At 33.8% G+C, this 20,066-nt stretch overlaps 1 protein-coding gene across 2 annotated transcripts in view; it reads left to right on the top strand.

Annotated features, from left to right (window-relative positions):
- The window catches only part of LOC133525472 (dopamine D2-like receptor), a 402,684-nt gene extending 391,344 nt beyond the window's left edge, over positions 1 to 11,340 (top strand). For both annotated transcript variants that reach the window (XM_061861722.1, XM_061861724.1), the window contains 6 exons: positions 1,226 to 1,478; positions 2,998 to 3,167; positions 6,395 to 6,499; positions 9,585 to 9,728; positions 10,395 to 10,594; positions 11,042 to 11,340. In XM_061861722.1, the coding sequence (XP_061717706.1) occupies positions 1,226 to 1,478; positions 2,998 to 3,167; positions 6,395 to 6,499; positions 9,585 to 9,728; positions 10,395 to 10,594; positions 11,042 to 11,256 (1,087 nt within the window). In that variant the 3' untranslated portion in view covers positions 11,257 to 11,340. The remainder of the gene's footprint in view (positions 1 to 1,225; positions 1,479 to 2,997; positions 3,168 to 6,394; positions 6,500 to 9,584; positions 9,729 to 10,394; positions 10,595 to 11,041) is intronic.
- The last annotated feature ends 8,726 nt before the right edge of the window (positions 11,341 to 20,066 follow it).

Raw genomic sequence — 20,066 nt, 5'->3', positions numbered from 1 at the left:
GGGACACTTTTTTTTCTCTTTCGGAGCGATTATCTCCGAATATATTCACTTTATCAAAAAATGTTTGTTGAAGACCCCTATTAGTTATGAAAGACCTTTCCAACGATACCCCACACTGTAGGGTTGAAGCAAAATTCACCCCCACTTTACGTGTAGGGGAGGTACCCTAAAAAAATTAAATTTTTAGATTTTTTTGTACGACTTTGTCGGCTTTATTTATTTATATATCCATGCCGAATTTAAGCTTTCTAGCACTAAGGACCACGGAGCAAAGCCTCGGACAGACAGACAGACAGATAGACAGACGGACATGGCGAAACTATAAGGGTTCCTAGTTGACTACGGAACCCTAAAAATCAATTGGTTTATTGGAAAACTCAATTTCCATAATGAAGGCGCCACGGTCGACGCAGTCTTAATATGTGTATAAAAGCGGTTTTATGATATTTTTAAAAGATTTTATCAAGTCTACAAAAGTTTCGGTTTCGGCTGAAACTAGGCCAAAGCCGAACATTCGGTTTCGGTTTCGGCAACAAAACATGTTTCGCTCGGCCACTATTTACAATGCACACTGACAGCCCCGAGATAACCTGCGCAAGAAACTAGGCGGGACAAATATTTTCAAATAATTATAAATTGTAGATGTAAATATCACGTTACTAATGTAGAACATAGATTAAACATTGTCACTAAACCATATGTAGCAAATGTTAAACTATTGAATAACAAAACTAATAATGCAAATTAATTCCTATTTGCTAATTAAAATCAGATTCTGGTTTACCATTTAGTAGTTGATAATTTCCAACTGAAACATTAATTAATTTGCAAAGAATATTATACCAAATTGTTGAAACAATTGTTTTTGGATTTGTTATTATATTTGCGCGTAGTAGAATGCATTGCTCGCGCTACATAAATATTGTAATAACAGTTCTTAATTCACGAAAGACATAAATGGGATTTGATTATATTTGCATATTGATATACGAATAAATTTTATAAACAATACAATTCAGGCGGTGGACAAATACCTAAATATCGAATTTAGGCCTTGGACCAGTACAAAAATTAATAATACCTTTAAAAAAAAACATGTTTTCTGAAATGGTCATATCTCATCGTAGCTACCCACGCTGGTTTTTCGACAAGACCATACAAGATGTGAATAATTGAAGATTGTAAAATCAAACAGGTCATACATATTTCAATGCCTTGTCCGCAGGTACATAGCAGTAACGCAACCAATAAAATACGCAAAACACAAGAACAACCGTCGCGTCTGGTTCACCATCGTGCTTGTGTGGCTGATCTCGGCCGCCATCGGCACGCCCGTGGTGCTGGGGCTCAACGACACGCCGGACAGGAACTACGGCGAGTGCCTGTTCAACAGCCAGAACTACGTCATCTACTCCTCGCTCGGCTCCTTCTACATCCCCTGCATCATGATGATGTTCTTGTATTATAGTATTTTTAAGGTGAGAGATATCGCGAATCTTCTTGATGATCTTGCCGCTCATTATATCGTAAAGTAAGAAAAAGAAGAGATTCCTGCCTCGCCGCCTCGCCGCCTCGCCTTTCGCCTTTGTACAAATGATGTGTGTTCTTTTTTGTTTTGTTTCTTTTTGTACAGTTAAGTGTTTTACTACTATTACTACTAAAGTCAGACGATGTTAAGTCAAGTTTATAGGGCCTAGGGATATGCATTCTTACTGCCAAGTTCGTGCAAACAGCGAGCTCACAGTCTACAATAATGTTTTAAGACTACATTATCCTGAACCACACTTGTTTCCGATTTTTTTTAATTCGTACTTAATAATTAATGTAGCTTTACAATTTTTTTCCTGGAGTTGCAGGCGCCTATGGGCTATGGTGACTGCTTACCATTAGGCGGACCGTATGCTTGTTTGACAATGACGTAGGTAGTTAAAAATATATTTTTTGACAGTTATTTTATTATTAAATTGTATTTACTTCTGTCAATGAGGTGTCAATGGTGTCATAAATCGACCTGAAGCCCCACTCAGATACTAGTTTATTGTTACAATTTTGTTGGATATGATTTGTCGGGACATATCTGGTGATATTTCTGGCTGAAAAATCATATATGTAATAAATTGCTGAATAGTCTTTCTTAAATATCTTTATCCTTTATCCTTAAATATCCTTAAATATCTGAATAGTCTTCCTGCGCCTTAAAAATATTTCATTTTATTCAATAAAAGTTACAAAAGTAAGTGGATATATGTGAAGTAATAAGAAAGTAAGCTAAAAGAACATCTTCAACTACGAGTATAAAGTTGATCGTCTGAGTTAATATATCTAGAAACTACTAACATCTCATGAATGAACGTTTGAACGAACTATGACGTCAATGTTTAAGTTCTACGTTCGCCGTAGTTGCACTTTTACAATCTGTTTAAAGCGCAACGCTTGGTTGCTTTTTAATATCTTACACCGTCAGCGAAATTTAATTCAACTAGACGATTTACAACGACATATTATTATTATTAATGGAATAGACCGTCTTATTTACAATGGCATATTATTATTCTTATTAATGGCATATTATTATTATTAATGGCATAGATCGTCTTATTTTATTCAATATTATCTGTATTAAGAGTTTTTCCACTTCTAAATATTTTCCATTCTCCATGTTTTTTTTGTATGTTATTGACACAATGAAAAACTAGATTTATAAGTTTTCTTTTTTTTCAAAATTTGCAAAACAGAAAAAAAATATATAAAAAGAAAAAAGAATTTCGGTAGATTCAAAAAGCTATTCTTTCCTCTTAAGTTTGAATTAAAAATATGTTGTATGAACACAGAGATTATGACGTTATGGTTAGGTAGTAAGTTTTTTTAAAGCATATTTATGTCGTTTAGTAATTATATTATGGAATGTGTCAGCAGTATCACTATCAGTAAATATCAGTATTCACTAGCTCAGCTCGCTGTAACTACCATTCCTAATGTTATCCAATGTTTGTCCAGGCATTAAGGATAAGAGCTCGGAAGCAACGAGCGGCGAAGAAACCTCCCGTGCCAGAAGGCAGCCAAGCCGTCGTCATTGAAAACGTGGCGCAGACAAGAAGGCTGGCTGAAACTGCCTTGGACGCAGCCACCAACACTGGCTCCGGTAGCAACGAGGATGACCATGACAGGTACCAAATGTTAAAAACTTCGACTCCGATAGCCAACTTGACTGCGGTGTCGCTAAGAAAAAGAAGTTTAAGTATGTCACCATGAGCCTTCCTAAGGCGTGTAAGCAAAAGGAATCGAAAAATTAAATAAATATAATAATTAAAATGTTTGTGGTATCGTTTGCAGACGTAGCTGTTATGCTAAAAAGTGTCAGTAATGAGATGCGATTATTCTCCTGTTAACAGAATTTGTTTATTGAACTTGAAATAGGTATATGACTATTCGAAAACAAGTTTCGAACTAATGGAATTTCGAATTTTTAAGCGAAAACAAGAGGATAAAAAAAGTGGCTGTGACATAATCGGACAGACAGACGGACATGAAGAATCTATAAGGGTTCCGTTTTTTGCCATTTGGTTACGGAACCCTAAAAATACTTAGGCACTTGACACCTTCATACACTGATTTGATTTACTTCATGAGTAAATTCTGAACATGAATGAAGGTGTTATGTACTTTTTCATAAAAAATAGTAATATGGTATACTTCTAAAGTAATAATTATTTATTTGTCTATACAAGTATTTTCACAAAAAACATCGTTTCATCGATTGTTAAACATTTTTTACAGTTGATTAATCTTTAACTGCTACTCAAGATATATAAAGACGATGAAATAAAGCAAGCTTCTAGCGATGCAATATTTGTCCGCAAACTAAAAGCTGTACTACTAGAAATGGCTTGCTATACCATTGACGAGTTTTTCGATGGCCACGGGTCATTGGCTCAATCGTGTACCTACTAAACTATATAGGAATATAATAATATCTCGTTATCTTACTATGTATTGTAATATTTGTAATGCTATACGAGTCGAAAGTTATTAATACATGAGTATAGTAAATAAATAATGTAATAGACATCCAATGTAAAATCTATCATAAGATAATTGTATATAAAATGACTTGTAAATGTAAATATTTACCAATAAACATCATATCATATCATATCAAAATTATGTTTTTGTAACATAGCACGTTCATCCACTCACGTCTTCAATTGGTTTAGGTACCAAATCCTTGTTGATAGTGAACTTTTATAGACTTTGGATGTGCAGTCAGTCTTTAAGTCAAATAAGTCTAAAGTCTAAAGATTATTTGATATAAGATGTAGAAGATAATAAGCTCAAAGTTCTTCTCGAATTGAGATTAGAAAGCGAAGACCAAACCCCAGGGACAGGCACGCTAAAAGCTTTACGAGAGTGGTTAGCCACAGGCTGTCAACATTTGAACGGTGGCCACGTCAGATGCGAGTAAGTAAGATTCCGCTAGGCACGTGGGATGCCTTTTAGTACAGCGCCTGTACTTAATCCTGTGGATTATGCCTTAGGATTGTAAAGCAAATTTAACATGTCTAATAACTATGTCTAATATGTTAATAATGATAATAATGTACAAAAATAAGTGAATTTATCGGATAAAGATTCTAGCAACGTTCTACTTATTAATCATTGAATATATTTATTAGCAAGAATATATTTTTTAAAGGAATTTGGACATTCATATTTTTTATGAAATCTCAAATAACGTTAAGGTGTATTAACACAAAAATATGCCTTTTCATGGAGAAAAAATACATTAATTTCCCCTAATACTGACGTTTTTCGACAGCTCATCTTTCATGAATGCTAATATAACATTTCCGAGCAATATCTGTCCGCTTGAGCCCCAATAATTAATGAAAATCTATTACACGCTCAAAGAAAATCACGTTAATTTCGTATCTTCCATCATAATTTCCCAAGAGTGACCTAATCATCTGTTCATTTCGAGACTCTTTCAACTCACTCAATTTGCAATCTTACTGCTTTCTGTTGTTGGTTGAATTTGGCTAGACATTTGTTATTCATACCGATGCGTATTGCAAATTTCTCGGTGCTATATTGCCCCAGTTATTACGGAGTTAATTTTCTTGTACTCGCAAACAATGAGAAAATATGAAGTAGCCGTAGAAGTTACGCTCGTCTGTTACAGTTATTAGTTTTATCACTGTTAGTTACTTTCTTGCTTAGTTTGAGTTAAGGATTTTCCACTGTGTTAGTGCATGCAGTATTTGGATTTATTTATACTTGTGGGACAGGGACATAATAAAGTACCTTGAGTGTGTGTTACGTTTACTTCCCACGCGCTCTCCTATATCTAAGTAACGTCTACATTATGTAAGGTAGCTACATAATAAGTTAATGCTAAATAATCCCCCTACGCTATCATGAGTATAAAAGGTTTTATATTTTGACCTACAAAGTTAGACGTTTGCCCTTGCGTCTGGGGTTTTATGACGTAACTATGAGGTCTTAAAATTTACTAAAAGTGATGATTAAAACCTTTGTTCAGTAAAGAAGCTTATCATACTTTGCTTATTTTAAGAACTCAAAATAGATAATTGTTTTAATTCAACTTATTGTTATGCCTCTTTTGTCAATGACTTAATTAGGCAGAAATAGGTTATTCATCAATTCTAAGTGTATATGGCTGAGAGAAACTAAAAGAAGGCGATAAGGCTAATTATTTGTCTAGTACCTACGGATTATATTGAAACAGAAATGTATATTAGCTTTTTTGCAAATTGAATTTATGAGCTAGATTGACTCTCTGAAGTTATCTACTGCTTTCGAATTCTCATTTCATACACGTTCTCATAGACAATAAGTAGCGATTTTAAGAAAAGTGGGGAATGTTTAATATGATCGTAGAATCAACAGAGCTCGTGATTCTGAGTATCAACATTACGTGTCCTAAAATGTATCGTTATTCTAAATACTTAGGTTTTATGAAAACGGCAATTAACTTTTGTAGTAGTGTAGGCAGTGACTATAAACAGGTGGGTGGAACCGTAAAATTATCTTAACTTTTGTAAGCATCTAAATGAATAGATACACAGATATGTATCTAATACTTTACTCTGAGTACTACTGCAGGTAGTCAATAAACGGGCGAGTGAATGTGATTTTAAATTACAATATTTTAATGGAATTCCTTGTGAAAATTACAATATTTGCGTGAGACATAGATATTGAATAATTATATTAAAACGCCGTATAACTAGGAGCTTCAACGCTTCTGCTATTTAAGATACAGGAGTGACCAGTTTCAATATATTTAATATTTCCTTCGCGAATGTTTTTGGTCAATCTCGCAGTTACCTTACTATCGGTACGAAAAATGGATGAATCAATGTGTTTGTTACAGCTTCGATAAGCGTTCCGTAGAGTTGGAAGACGCGGAGGACTGCCATGTCATCCCTAACGACAAGTCCACGGAATTCATGCTCGCAGCTCGAGAGGATCTACCTAAGTAAGTTCAGACAAGTATTCTAAGTGCCTTATTGGAATATGCTCGGGAGTTAAGCGTGGCGAGGCAAGATCGGAGGAACCATGAGCCCAATTTAGATTTAATAATTTGTTCGGAATTTGAACTGCAATTTGCTTTTGCCCCGACTTTGACGATCGTCTTGATAATTGGCGCACATCTCACGCACGACTTCATTTCGCATATCGTGAGCGATATTCAAGGTCGTTACAAAACCAGTACAAAACCATTAACAACGGTTTCTTTGCCATAATCATGCAGTTAAAATATTATAAATAATAAACTAACCTATATGGCTGTGTGATACGAATGTTAGACTAGGCTGAATTGCTTTAACAAATATCAATTACCGGTCGTGTAAAACCAGCAGCACTGAGAGCTACAGTTAATTAATTAAGTTAGTATTATTTCAAAGTCCTTTGTAAGGTTTTGTGTGAACAAACGTTTGACATAAGTGCAATCTTATAATCCTACTAAAAATAAGCATATTTCTTGAAAAGAATTGCAAAGTGCAAAGTAAAAGGATAACGCTGGTATTATTCCATGCAGTAAATCTGCTTAAGTTGGACAAACAAAGGCGTGGAATAAGCACGTTGCGGACCGGCGCCGTCGCGTTGAGCTGCTGAGATTCATAAGTGTACGGCGAGAGTGGCGAGCGTTCAGCGGAGCGCTCGAGCGAGCAGCGCAAAGCGCTCTGCGTAGGGTGTATTCCCATTTAAGAACGCGACCGGCAAAACGTCCCACTTTGTCGCTTGCCATATGACATAATATATGACTTTTGACGCGTACTCTGTGCCTTCCACTATTGGCATTGACCAAACACTGTATATACCTAAAAATATTGCACACCTTAAGAAAAAAGTATATTTTTGAAAACTGCACGGCCGATTTTAGAAATACCTTGTAGACTTATTTATAAAAATTTACACGGTTCATTTAGATATATTATGTTTTATCCCATTCTTACAAATACATAAGTCAAAATGACAAATAAAGACAAACGATTCACAGCTAATCCAGGCTAGAAACGCGTTTATAAATAACGCCATTTTAGTCTTTACTGACCTTTCGATTCATATTTCCTACCTGATTCTCTAATATTTAAACTGCACAATGGCACAATTTTGACCTAACTATGTACATTGGTTATGTGAATGAAGCATTATTCATACGCCAAAGGCATTGTTTCGTGACATTGTGCTAGATTTCAACGACATTGTGCGGTTGATTGTACAGAATATGTGCATTTAAGGAGATATTATCAGATTTATTTATTCAGTATAACTTAACAGTCCAGACCAGACGCGATTTATTTATTCAGTATAAATTTTATTTTGACACTTGGAGAGACTTTACACTTCCAAATCTTATTAGTATTAGTACTCTGACATTGGGGACCTTTTACATCTCCAGATTTAATGTGTTTTTAACCATAGAGACTATACATCTCTATTGTATTGTAGTAATTATTTATTTTAAGATTATTATAATGTAATGTTTACCCAGGTATTGGCTGTTGTATTTATAAATGTTGTTATGTATTTTTCATGTCACTATATGATGTTACTATACATGTTGTATTGACTTGTAAAAGAGCCCTTGAGGCCTACTTGCAGAATAAATTTTTGAATTTTGGATTTATTAGTCTCAATCTAATATTTAAGCTTTAAAGAAAAAAAAGAGAATGATTTAAAACTATAAATTATTCGATTTTGATTTTATAGTATCTTTTTGCGGATTGAGATATTGTTCTGGTTGGAAGAACATCTTTTTGATGTTTAAAAATATTACGTGTACCTATAGTAGATAACCTTATGTAACATAAAAATATATTAAAACATAGTACTTGCATAAATAAAAACCTACTTTTTAAGGGACTCTGAGCGACTAATTAAACACGAATAACTTAAACTTTAAATGAAAACTTCGTTCAAACAAATTACGGCATTGGATCTATTCGGCATTTTTTACATTTTACATAAAAATATACAAAATGAAAAAAAAAAAACAATGCCCTTGAGTTTGTTTTTTTTATAAATTAATTATTAGGTCCCTAAACTTTAACTTTAACTGACTTAAATTCTTCTTAGATTCCGATAGGACTCGTACTCGTAGATGCTGAATTCAATCGAGAGAAGTAGAATGTTATTTAAATTAGCGATGGTTGATAAAATCGTTATGTTATCTGTTCACTGACGTGTGAGAACCTTTATCCCACAGATTTACATTAAAATTGCATTGTATACGACAAGTCAGCCGTCAAATGAATGTAAACTTTTCTTCATCATCAACTTAATGATTCACACTTGGTATAATTATGTATGTATTAATATATGTATGTATTTATTATAAATTACACATTTAACAACAAAAGAGAAAATGCGCTAATTACTATACACAATGCATAATTATGTTCCCGTCTAGACACAGCATTTTATGAGGTTCCCGCATTTGTACAAAAATAATATTTAAGATAAAAAAAAAAAACATTATTTTAATAAAAGTGAAATATTCTATAGTAACAAAATTTTAATGCACGTAATACGAAGTGCAAATAATCGGTTTTCTTTTTTAGGATAGGAATTATACGAGTAACAGATGTAGAAAGAGTACATGTATTTATATATCCATTAGGTATAATGTTTGTAAATAAAGAATCATTATTCGATTTGAAGGAGTACTAGGGAAAGTAAAATGATAACGATAACCCAGACAGGAAACTAGTCCTAATAAAAATTAGTCTGGTTTCCTTACGATGTTTTCCTGCACCGAAAAGCGACCGATAATATTAAATGACTCATTAGTACGAGCCGGTGATTGGAACCCGCAACCTCCGAATTGAAAGACGTCCATCCTTATTGCTAGGCCATCACCATAAACTCTTCTCTAACTTCACTAAATACCTAGAGGTACATCGTGAGGTGCACCAATAGACCATGTACCATTATTTACCTGACAAACCTGGGTTCATTTTGTAGAAATAATTTTCATTTATGTCTGTCCTCCGCGTTTTCCTTCACTGCTTGTGACGACATGACCTTTAAATTCTTTCTAAATATTCTCGATTTAGGGTTCTGCTGAAGTCGAAGCTGAAATCCGATCCAAACGGCAACAACGACAGCGGTTACGCGCCATCTAGCGTCGAGCCTGTTTCATCCCCACCCAATTCTCCCGCTCCCGTCACCAGCAAGAATGGAGGGATCGAGGAGTCCAGGTATCACACAGCCACACGCGCACACAGCGTCGAGCCTGGGCTATAACCGTGAAAATCGAATTTCGCTAATGCGGGCATCTTTCTCCGTCACTCTAATTACGCGTTCATATTAAAAAAGAAAGATGCCCTCAATTTGGGAACTTCGGTGTTCGTTATTGTCCTCTGTTTCGTCCCCACCCAACTTTCAAGCTCCTGTCACCAGCAAGAATGGAGGCATGGAGGAGTCTAGATGAATCATAATTTACTATGTACATTTTTGCAAACCCATCCGGAGATATAAGATCGTATCAAACGATGCATCATATTAAAACAGAAGGATAGGAATTCTTTAATCATGGTTACTCATCATTTTGGTAGCCATCATTTCAATTCCATCCATCTCATATATTTAGAGATTTTTTGCGTGTTTTCTATTAATTGAATACTTTTCATGCCCAGATTTTTTTAATTTGACTTCAGACCATTAACTAATAGTCAGCAATATGATATTACATACTTGAGGCAGTAAAGTAAGATACATCCTCGACTTTGGCCGAAAATTACAAATTTAATGGCCGAGGTGTGTATACTATTTTTCTGTTCGACTAAGCCGGCAACTTCATTTACGGCAGCGAGTCGAAAGACAGTAGTCGTCAAACAAATAATTTCTATGTCTTGATCTCCCAGAAATGCATCACTAGCAATACGCTCCGAAGACGAACCGGACACAGTGAGCCAGTTCGGCGATTGCAAGAAGGAGCGGAAAGCCAGTGCCGCCACGGCGAGGTTCACCATCTACAAGGCCAACAAGGCCAGCAAGAAGAAGCGGGAGAAGTCGTCGGCTAAGAAAGAGAGGAAGGCTACTAAGACCTTAGCCATCGTATTAGGTAAGAATATTAAATGCCCCTAGGATTGTTCGCGAAACAAATTAAGATCTACATGGTGGACACCGTCAGATTTCCATGATTAAAAAAATATATAAAACATGTAAAGACAAATGATTTAATTTAATAAAAAAAAAATGAATGCAGATAAATTTTTTTGGAAATCATATTATATAAATGCAGACCTACGTTGTATACGCACTCCTCCGCATATTTCGACATTCAATTCTCCTGCAATCGCATAAAAAATATGAGTATTTTATAACGTAGATACCGCCATGCATCTTATCATACACCGATAGTTCCATACACTTTAGCTGCGTACAGTCGCCATCCGATATATCGACAGCACGTCAAGATGCTCAAAAATAGTGTTATCCTAATTTCCTAATCGAAATAACTTAGTTGACAAAATTATGACATAATTATTACATATCATTTATCTCCTAGGCGTGTTCCTGTTTTGCTGGGCGCCCTTCTTCACCTGCTCAGTCCTCGACGCCGTCTGCTTCAAGCTGGGACTCCCCTACAGCCCCGGTGTCACCGTCTTCATGCTGACCACCTGGCTCGGCTACATCAACTCTTTCCTCAACCCCGTCATCTACACCATCTTCAATCCCGAGTTCAGAAAGGCCTTCCGCAAAATCCTGCATTGCGGCACCTAGCCCATAGATTATTTGGTCGTCTTCACGCAATAGGTCTCCAAGGTTTAAGATGAAGCTTGACTCGAAATTTATAGCGGAGCGTCTGGGGGGGCTAGCCAAGATGACAATCACATACTCTAATAGAAAATCAGCCATTTTATTATAGTTGTAAAAGTGTACTGTACAACTTTAAATAAAATTACATAAATACGATGAAAATCACCTCATTATTTTTAAGTTTCGACTAGCGGTATGTATAAATAATTGTGAGCTTGACCCCTGATTTGTAAGGGGTCATCCATTAATTACATCACACGTTTAGGAGGAGGAAGGGGGTCAAGAAAATGTGACACGTTGTGACAAGGGGGAGAGGGGAGTCACAAACTTTGTGACCTCACTTTAACTTCATCAGTAAGAAAAAAAATATTTATATTTTTTAATTCGCTGTACAGTTAAATAACAGCTTTATGGAACGATAATCGTTTTTATTCGTTTAATTTTTTGTTCCTAATCAGTTTTGAGTTATAAAATTACTAACGTTTATTTTTCAAAAATATTTTGATAAAATATGAATCATACCTTGATACCTAATTCGATTTGCCGATTACTTTGAAAACGAAATTGCCAAAAATGTGACGTCACACCAGGGGGGAAGGGGCTTGCCAAATGTGACTAAGTGTGACAAGGAGGGGTGAGGGGTCAAACCCAGAAATTCGTGTGATGTAATTAATGGATGACCCCTAAGGCGTTGGATTCAAACGTCAAAAGCTGCGTAAAATTCTGTTGCTGTGGTACTTATCGATTATCTTTAACGCTTGTTGAAAAGGTTAATGGATATTGGCAGATCTCACTTCTAAATTGAAATTACAGTTTGATAGGTAATAACAAAGATTCGAGTGAAATAAAAGTCAATAGAAGTCAGAATAAATTGAAATCTTTTTATTCTTTGCGAGTACGCATGGACTCGTCTGCATTTAGAAATGTATAAAATATAATAAATGTTAAACGCTCTTTGAAATACACTTTAAAGCTAAAGCTGTATTTGTTGGATATGTGGAGTTTGTTAAATCGTTTCAAAGTAGATTCAAACAACATATGTCTGACAGCGAGTTGGCTCACAGAGAACACTCAATTTAAGTTGAAAACAGCTCGCAAATGTCAAATTACTTCTGTCACAAAGACAATGAACAACATTGGTTTTGATTTCGACTCACTGCTCATCTGAAACTAGAAGCAATATTATTTTCCTCTCCCCTGAGACCTCGACGACCAAATACGAAGTGACTTTGAAGTGAAAAGACATTATTAATTTAAGTGATACCTCAATTTGAATATTGTACGTTCATAGTAGAATTCTAGCATATCATTTTGTATATACATAATAGAGGTGTGGCTGTGTGAGTGAAAGCAGAGTAAAGTCGCTCAAGGCTTGCGCTTATAGTTCTAGTCGTCATAATCATAAGATATTGTTACAATATATGCCAAATTATATAATAGCAATATTAGTAAGCTTTAGTTTTTTTAAGGTTGTGAGTATTTTAATTTCTTCGATATAAGGTAAAACCTTTCTTGAAAATATTCCACAAACATTTATATCTTTAACACCAATTTGTATTTTGTTAACGCTGTTTTAGATTAGGAAACATATTTTGCCTTTTCCGTCCATCTTTTTTTGTTGTTTTGCAGTAATTAATGTAAGATAAGATAAGGTTAGTATCTGGCAGATGCACAGCGAGATTTGATCAGTAGACATTACTCGCCGATTAACCATATCAACAATAATTGTACAAAAAGAACTCGAGTAATATAGATACGTGTTTTAATTTATCGTGTAAATAATTTACAGTATTACTTATATGTATATCTTTTATTAGAGGTCGTAGCCTGAAGTGATGAAATATATAAAAATATCATGGGATTTGAACTTTAGACCACTTAAGGATGATTCACGCTGGAACATTGCGGGTCCTGGCCGAGGCGCCCAACACTTAGTTTTCTATGACGAGTGATCAGTGGTAACGTGAATTGTGGGACGCTTCGGCCCGAACGCGGGCCGTTTTAGCGTAAGTCGTCTATTATGTAGGTGAATAGTTACAATAAATTGATCCCTTATAAGTATGAGTTTCATACTAATTGCTATTGTAACACGTAGAGCGGTCTAGAATTCAAATAATGGGATATATCTTATACTTAATAAAATAAACATCAAAAAAATATAAAGCGAGGGTCTGCAGCTGCCAAACTATATGTTTTTATTTATTTCTAAATTAAAAACAATTAAAAACTTCCACGATACTCATAGATTAAATATATTAAAATAAGCCAATCTCGTGTCTTCAAGTCGAAGATTATTAGATATCTTTCGCTCAATTTTTGTTCGACAAAAATAACATGAGAGGCTTGTTTTAATACACAAAAAAGACATATTTTTACACCGTGGCTGTCAAACGTCTGCGCTCATTTTATGCATTCAAACATGAATACCTTTTTATTATAAATAACGCCATGTGGTCTGTGCCATCAAATAATGTATTTACGTAGTATAAATCTATAAATACTTGAAAATGGGAAATGAGACATATTTTTGTGCAGATATAAAATACGTTTTATGACAATCTTAGACTTTATTGAATAAATGTAAATCGCTGCAATACTTATATTTTAACGGATGGATTTTATTTGTTACGCTCAAGAGATAGTTTAATGTAGCAATAAATTACAACTATATTTTAATGGCTATCAGCTTTCTATTGTAAAATGTGTATTATTTCATACATGATATGACATATGAATACATTGTGGAAAGAAATATTGTACGGATTGTGTTGTAAAATGTACAAGCTATTATTGACTCATTTGTACTAGGAAATGTTATTATGTTATCGTTTTTTTTTTGTCAGAATTCGAATGTGTATTATTTAATTCAAGATACATAGAAGACGGCACGCTACACGTCATATTGTATGGTAGTATATATTGTACGGATTGTGTTGTATATTGTATAAGCTTCGTAAGGCCGGTCCAGGAATAGACTCATTCCTACTATTAGGGATTTTGTTATGTTATCGTTTTTTTTTGTCAGAATTCGATTCATTTCGCTGAATACATAGCATACTCTTTCTGTACCTAATAAGCGCAATTTCACCGTATGTTCTAAAAATCTTCTACTGAGTTATTAAAACTTATGATATTTCCGTAGATTAACGGAAAATTACATACAATTTCAGTCTCAAATTTAAATTAGACCACCTAGAACGTGGAAACCTAATCCTCCCAAATTGTATCCAAATCTGAGCGAAAAATAAATTTTGCCGATGCTACAAAATAGAAATCGGCCCAAATATTGTACGAAATGCGTTGTAAAAACTCAATTAAAGAGTTTTCTAGGTCTTCCTTTAAAAACAGCAAAAGTAACGAAACTGAATAACTAAGAAATTTTTTATCACGCTTTGAAGTCATACTACGAGTACCTTTGTGTTAAACATAAAAGAAACATTTTTTTTTCAAATCTATAAACCAGTGAGAGTGTATATATTCGCTAATGTTTTTCAAAACTGAGTTAGTCTGGAAGAATAAACTTTTTTGCCAATATGATTGCAGACAGCCATTAAAATACTAGTGCACTATTAATAACGTATATGAATCTATGATATAATAATGTTAAAGTCCAGTTACATAGTTATATATAAGTAAGAGAGCAACAGGGTTCCTGTTCAATACTCGAATATTGTTTATAATACGCGGTCACACCGATGCGCATTCGCATGTCGCTCTGGTGTGTGAGCAAGGCAGCGCTATGCATTCATAGTGTCCCGCTCGCATACGGAGCGTGCGGATCCGCATCCAAAGAAGACCGCAATAGGAACTTGAATCTATAATCTATTAAATAGAACTTGGATGTTGTTGCGAGTGTGGAGATTCGGTAACGCGAGAGATCACATTTTTTTTGTAACGTATTAATAAAGAATCCCAGTGTTGGACACATAGAGCTGTCAGCCACCAGTGATGGGCATATTGCTCAATGACATTAGATCGTTCATCGCACGCACTATTGACGCTGACAGATCAATATCATATTGGAAACAGATCGAATAAAAATTTAATTTGCCTGGAGGGATTATCATTCGCCGCGAGAGGTAGGTACTTTATACAAATTATTAATCTTCATTATTGTCTTTCACTGCATCACTACATCGTTTAATTTTTCTAGAGGTGCTCTATTTTATACTGGAAATTGAATATATTGAAACACTCTTCGCTAATAAAGTCTAATTTGACTGGGTTGTATGATCTCTCGTGTTTACACGGAGCTAGCTCGTTATGTTGTGTAAATAATCTCGTGTGGCCAGATTCTTGCTGAGTGCAGATGTCGTATTGTCGACTGTATTTAACTTTATAATTAATAAAACAATAGTAATAAACCGGTTATGTTACGTAAAAATATTGTTTAATTCTACTTAGGTATTTATCTTAATATATTTCTTTCGTACTTTGAGACAATTTCAATATTGCGAAGAAAAAGATAGATTCGAATCTTTCTAGCCTTATTTTTGTAAATGTTGTGATATTATAACATTGTATTTCTTTTTGCAGGTACTTATTTATTAATAATCTATTTATTTTTTATGAGTAGTAAAGTAGGATAACAGTTGTCTTCAAAATGATGTGTACACTGTAGCTGTACAGTGTGACAGCAGGTATAATTCACACAAACACAAATGTAAGCATAAAAATAATATGTTATAATTTTATCTACACACATAAAATAAACCTTCTATGATGCCTTCATACGATAAACTGTTTAGTTACAATAATTTTTTTAAGAATAAAAATGTTATAATTGCGTAATAATAATTTTGATATAGATTTAATAATGACATTCGAATTTCGAAACATCTCTTAATAACAAAGGAATTTGATTTGGCCTCATTACTAGTATCAGTCGAAATGACCTTTTATTGAGTGTGTGCGGTTCCTGGATACATCATAGAGCTTAATATGCGTGTAAATAAAGTAGTGTATGTAACCGTACATAATTAGGCATTAACACTTTGTGCGGTTTTTATGAAACTCGTTTTCAGCTCGTTTCATAAACTCATACGTATTTTAATGCCTTTTATTAGGAACAAGTAGCAGACATAATATAAAGCACTATCAAAAATAAGGATAGACAGATTTTATTTAAATCGGATTGAACTTATTAAACAAACAAAACAGATGTCTCAAAACCCTAATTTTTCCCCCAACTTGTTTTTAACTCACCTGTCTAAAGTAATTTGAAGACTTAATTTTCATCATCCAATTTAAACTGTTTCAACTTCGAATTGAGATGTCAAAAACTTGAGAAAAATGTAAATTGAGGCCGTTTTGTGATTGGGAACATTACTGACATTACCATGGGGCGTAAACATGCTTTGAATGCCTTTGACGTGTAACATTGCCGAATCTTTTGTAAATAGTATAATAATGACGACCGGTTTGGCCTAGTGGGTAGTGACCCTGCCTACGAAGCTGATGGTCCCGGGTTCAAATCCTGGTAAGGGCATTTATTCGTGTGATGAGCATGGATATTTGTTCCCGAGTCATGGGTGTTTTCTATGTATTTAAGTATTTATAAATATTTATATATTATATATATCGTTGTCTAAGTACCCTCAACACAAGCCTTATTGAGCTTACTGTGGGAGTTAGTCAATTTGTGTAATAATGTCCTGTAATATTTATTTATTTATTTATAATACTGAATTTGTTTAGAAAATAAAAATAAAAGATTTTTTTAGAATTTAGAAATAGTAGGTCGGATAAAGCTAATTTTGGACAGCGTTTTCAATGACAAAGTATTCATAGGCCTTTAACATTAAGAAAGATGGACTAAATAAATAAATTGATTATATAAATAATCATGCTTTTAAAAGCATACATATAATTGTTCTATGAATACTATACAATCTGCCCAATTTTCCTTAGGTACTTTTGCCCTCATTTCAAAAAAAGGTTATGAAGCGTATGGTTATGGTTATGGAGCGTGGTTTCATAAAAGCAAGACAAAGAGTAGTAGACCCTGGTGGTCTAGTATTCCTGCATAGATTTTGACTGGACCAAGTGTAAAAGGTTTTTTCTTTCATAAAATTTTGACATTAATTATGTTCTGACTTTGTCATTACTGAGTCTGTGCAGAGTTTGAACCGACACTATCTTCAAAATTGTTATATTTATTTGTAATAAGTATGTAAATGATTCTAAAAATTTTCAGTATTACCTGCGTGTAATATGCATACCATACGTGGACGCATATCGCAAGTCGTTGCTAAAATTTATGATGAGGATGACTCCCACACAAGGCCGCCTTTGGTTGAAAACTGATAAATAAATAGTTCATATAATTGTTTATTTTAAGTGAAAATGAAAATATGTGGTCATGTAATTTTAAAGGTCTATATTTAATCCCAAAGCAATATTATTTTTAACTTTTACGTAAAAACTTACCAAATCATGGGCGCCATATAATTGTCTAGAAAGTGTAGCAAAAGAAGTTGAAGATTGTATAATTTTATTATTTGCCCTGCTTTGTCCAATATTTATGTTAAAACATAACTCTGTGGCCCTAATGAAAAAGGGTACAAGTCTCTGGCAGCGCAGGTGTAAAGGGGTGTAAGTTCCACGTAACATATATATACACCTAAACTGCCAGAGACTTGTACCCTTTTTCACTAGGGCCACAGAACTGTGACTTCATAAGACGCCGATTTCCTAGACATTACGCATGACACGCACACATCTACAACTCGAGAGTAGGTAAGTAGTGAATGGCACAAACCTGGTAAGTGAGCATGTGTACGTGCAAAATCGGCACGTTATGAAGTCACAATTAAAAATTAAAATTTTCATTGTAAGTATTATAACATAGAAATACGATATCTGTACTCACTGGCCACCCCTACACCGCTATTTCAAATTATTTAACGTATCCTAAGGTAGTGTTTGAACTTTCTATGCGAGAATTGTGATGTTTGAAAGTATAAAATTCCGTTTTTAAAAGTCGTTTTATTATCCCATCGTTTGCATATTGAGCAAAATGTAAATTAAAGTTCCTGTGAAAGCTTTTGTAGTTCGCCTCGAGCTTTAAAGGGTTAAGAAAATCTTGCAGCTTTTTGGATTTTTACTGTAACAGTTTTCTCATTATAAAACTTATTTTTCCGAGTGAAAAGAATATCCGATGAGGCAATAAACATGTGAAATATTTTATAGGTGGCTAAAAATAATGTTTAAAAATTAATTCACACTTTTCTGACGTGTCGTGTTGTGTTATTTCGTGACGTGAATTGGTTTCTTAAGTAGGTAGCGTAGGTGTGTTAGGTAGCGTTCACATTTCTGTGATGCACACTGTCAGACACAACACAACAGGACACGGCACGTCAGACGTCATATTGTTGATAATTAAAAAAAACCGTTGCTTTTGTGTGTCAAAGACAAAAGCGAATATTTTGAAAATTTGAGTCAGTCAAATAATTGTAATTTTGTAAAAGACGTGTAAGGAAGAAATAAATCCTAAAAAATATTTTTCAACGTATTTTTAGGCCAGCCTGCATACAACGTCGATGACAAAATTGGTAAGTAAGTAAACGAGCGTAGGGTGCGCTTTATGGAAAGCGATTAGGGTAGCCTATGGATGCCTGCAACTACAGAAACACTCGATGCACGTTGCCGACGATACTTTTTTTAATAAAAAATATTGACTTTATTTAAAATGTTCGACTTTTTAAACACACATTAAATCGTTTTTAAATCGTCTTTGTATTAGAAAAAATATTAATCAATCAATCAATAAATTTATTTCAGATATTATAAATATTCATACTGTTGTTAGTAATTACACATTTACAAAACTTATCAACTATAATCTTAATAGTAATAATAATTTTGATATTTTTTTATTGAAAATCGTTAAAAATCAATAACTATTACTTATGAAAGCAAAATGATAATAATTACCATATGTATATGATTAATAATTGTTATTAATAAATATCCATACTGTTGTTAGTAATTACACTAATTACATATTTACAAAACTTATCAACTATAATCTTAACACAAAATGATAAAAATTACCATGTATATGATTAATAATTGTTACGTACATATGTACGTAACGACAGTATGGATATTTATAATATCTGAAATAATTATTGATTCATTGATTAACATTTTTTCTAATACAAAGTATATACAAAATGATTTAATGTTTGTTTAAAAAGGCGAAAATTTTAAATGATGTCAGTATATTTTCAATAAAAAAAAGTATCGTGACTTATTTTTCAAAAATGTTTTCAATAAAAAAACAGGTCAAGACATTTTTTCTAATACTAAAATGTAAACGAATTATACAGTTTAATCAGAAGTTCTTATAATTTTGAGAAAGAATAACTTAAAGTCAAAACGTGACATCACTATAAAATATCTTTAGTGCCAATAGCCAGCATCAAATACTGACAGCAAAAATAGTAAAATACTTATCGTAGAATTATGTTACTCTATGTTGATGCTGATAACGCACTAACATACAACTTGAGCCAGATACTTCACAACTCACCTAAATACTACTCGTTTTCCGTACTTACCTAATGAGCCCGACGAGCTAAGATCCTAATGAAACTAAATTACGAACTGAACCACCTCTCAGTACAATTATGTAAAGAGGCTCCGGCATACACCGCTTACCCATTAGATGAAACATATAATTTTATTTATTTATTTTACTCAAATACGTAACACAACATTACGGTAAAACCAAGGCACTATGAATTACAAAATAAAAGGAAACACCAGGA

Source organism: Cydia pomonella, chromosome 15 (assembly GCF_033807575.1).
Source record: "Cydia pomonella isolate Wapato2018A chromosome 15, ilCydPomo1, whole genome shotgun sequence".
Classification (NCBI taxonomy): domain Eukaryota; kingdom Metazoa; phylum Arthropoda; class Insecta; order Lepidoptera; family Tortricidae; genus Cydia; species Cydia pomonella.
Note: the sequence above shows the minus strand (reverse complement) of the source record. Positions and strands in the feature narration are given on the sequence as shown.